This window comes from Notothenia coriiceps, unplaced genomic scaffold, assembly GCF_000735185.1.
Source record: "Notothenia coriiceps isolate Sejong01 unplaced genomic scaffold, NC01 NC01_scaffold00035666, whole genome shotgun sequence".
Lineage (NCBI taxonomy): Eukaryota > Metazoa > Chordata > Actinopteri > Perciformes > Nototheniidae > Notothenia > Notothenia coriiceps.
Window position 1 is genome coordinate 1 of NW_011368367.1, and position 2,651 is coordinate 2,651.

Here is a 2,651-nt window from a genome sequence, read left to right on the forward strand (position 1 = left end):
TTCATGTCTCTTCTACATCAACATGTGTCCCCTCTTCTTCATGTCTCTTCTACATCAACATGTGTCCCCTCTTCTCCATGTCTCTTCTACATCAACATGTGTCCCCTCTGTGGAAAGAGACTCTGAAAGATTCTCTCTCTTTTTGATCCATTTCTATAAAAACCTATCTGAAAATGAGCTGATCAGATTTTGGCCACTTTATGATGTCATAACGATGTGTTGGCTCGTGTAACCATTAGCCAATCACCAACCAAGGTACCCCCCCCACCTTATCACCTGAATCTCCTCTAGAGCACCATTGACTTCTTTGTAACCAAATGTCTCTCAGAGGGGCGTGGGGAGGGGCTCCTTATTTTCATCTAAAGTAACAGACAGAGAATCAGCACTTTGGAAACAGGGCTGAAACAGAGGGGATTATGGGTAATGCTGCAATGATCTGTTTGGTGTTTCAGCCAATCAGAGACAGGCTCTGTATATATCTGAGACCTGTGATATATTGATGAGAAACAGGATAATAAGGGACCTTTAAAACTACTCTAAAAAGTGAAAGCACAGAGGTGTAAAAGACGAGTTGGTCACAGAGAAACTGGTTCACCTAGAAGTCTGAAAACGAGAAAAAGATTAATCTGCATAATCAGTGATCGGGACACCCAGCATACGTTGAGACACACAGAACTTCTTCAGGTAGTCAGATGGTGTTTTATTCAAACAAGTCATATTTCCATAAGCTTTCCAGCCACTAACACTTTGTGCAGAGATTGAGTTGAACAGCTGTCCCTGCAGCTTGAGCTCCTCCGGTCGAGTCACAGGAGAGGGATTGTATTTATTTAGCTTTTCCTACTCGACGTTAATCACTAATATCTCCTTATTCCTCTCTGTGCTCTCAGGCTTGCCAACAAGCAGGACCAGGAGGGAGCGCTGGCTGAGGCCGACATCATTGAGAACCTGTCGTTAGAGAAGCTTGTTAACGAGAACAAGTGTCTCTGTCAGATCGTAAGTGTTTGTGCACCTGTTGTGGAAACGCCACTTGAATTTCATCAAGGGCATTGAACTGCAGCTTCCCCCCAAACACACTCAAAGGCCCAGTTCACTCTCCTTCTTTAGTATGTCTGCTTTTCATCTCTCGTAAAGCTAAATCTTTTTCGGAGAGGTTTCCTAATATGCATCCGTCCCCCAGGAGCCATGCTCGGCCGTTCTGGGTTACGGCAAAAAGGTCGACAAGTCCATCAAGAAGGGCCTGAAGTGGCTCCTCAACAACATTGCCAAAGACTACGAGGCCATTACTGAGCGCGTGCAGAAAGACACGGCGGAGCAGCGCGCTCAGGAGGAACAGGACAAGAAGGAGAGGGCGGAGAGGGTGAGGAGGATACGACAGGAGAGGTGAGGATCACGAAGGGACTCTGAGATAACATTTCAGCAATAAAGCCCTCCAGAAAAATCAAGAAATTAGCTTTTGGAGTTTTAAATACGCAATCTAGTAAATACACAAAGTACAGTTTAGTTTACGATGCTTAAAAGTTTTTCCAAAGTGCTTCACTCTCACTTTTATAGCCTCTAAGAACCCTGGATATTGCACTTTGTTTCGATCGAGGGGAAAACTCCCCCTGACTGGTTATTAAATCTCAAAGCGTTGCATCATTGAGCTTCAAAGTGAACGTGGTGTTGTGTCCGTAGGGAGCGAGAAGAGCGCGAAGAGGCAGAACGCGAGGGAAGGCCTATCGAGGAAGAGGAGCTCGACGAGGAAAACATCCCAAACCCCTTTCAGCCAATCAGCAACGTGATCTCTGTGGTGTGTGTGAGCACAAGTACACACATCCTTTACTCCAGTAGAAGTACACACATCCTTTACTCAAGTAGAAGTACAGATACTCGTGTTTAAAAATACTCTGGTGAAAGTAGAAGTACTGACTAAACTTCTTTACTCAAGTCAAAGGGCTTGAGTAAAGAACTTGAGCGTGCCTGCAGGTAAGAGCACTGAAGTTACTAAAGAAGCTAACACTATTAGCTCGAGACGTTAGCTTTCCAAAGTGCAGAGATGGCAAAAGTACACATCCTTTACTCAAGTACTACAGATACTCAGGTTTTAAAATACTCTGGTAAAAGTACTGACTAAACTTCTTTACTCAAGTCAAATTAAAGAACTTTGAAATGTACTTCAGTAAAAAGTACCCATAACTAGCAGCTGTTTTAAAGAGTACCTGACCTCCCTTTATATTAATAGAACAATAATGTCATTGTTAGCTAATGAATGTTTCCATGCTGAACAACGGCAACATGACAACGTTTCCATTGGTCCCTCTTCTTTAGAGAAGACCAGGAAATGATGGATACACGGATCGTGTTCAAATCAATAGGCACGCAATGACTCTAAATAATAATGATCACGCCACCAAACACACATTCAGACTAAAGGAACCAGCCTGTTTGGGAAATGAGAGAAGTAGAAAGTACAGGTATTTGAGTTCAACATGTGAGAAGTAGAAAGTACAGGTATTTGAGTTCAACATGTAAGAAGTAGAAAGTACAGGTATTTGAGTTCAACATGTAAGAAGTAGAAAGTACAGGTATTTGTGTTCAACATGTAAGAAGTAGAAAGTACAGGCATTTGAGTTCAACATGTAAGAAGTAGAAAGTACAGGTATTTGAGTTCG

General features: G+C 42.8%; 1 protein-coding gene across 1 annotated transcript; it reads left to right on the top strand.

Annotated features, from left to right (window-relative positions):
- Positions 1-876: 876 nt before the first annotated feature.
- On the top strand, positions 877-1,783 carry LOC104963153 (ADP-ribosylation factor-like protein 13B; the record flags this gene model as incomplete). Its single annotated transcript, XM_010791715.1, has 3 exons — positions 877-993; positions 1,178-1,380; positions 1,675-1,783. Coding segments are annotated over 3 exons (429 nt in total), but the record flags the coding sequence as incomplete, so codon positions are not given.
- Between the last annotated feature and the right edge of the window lie 868 nt (positions 1,784-2,651).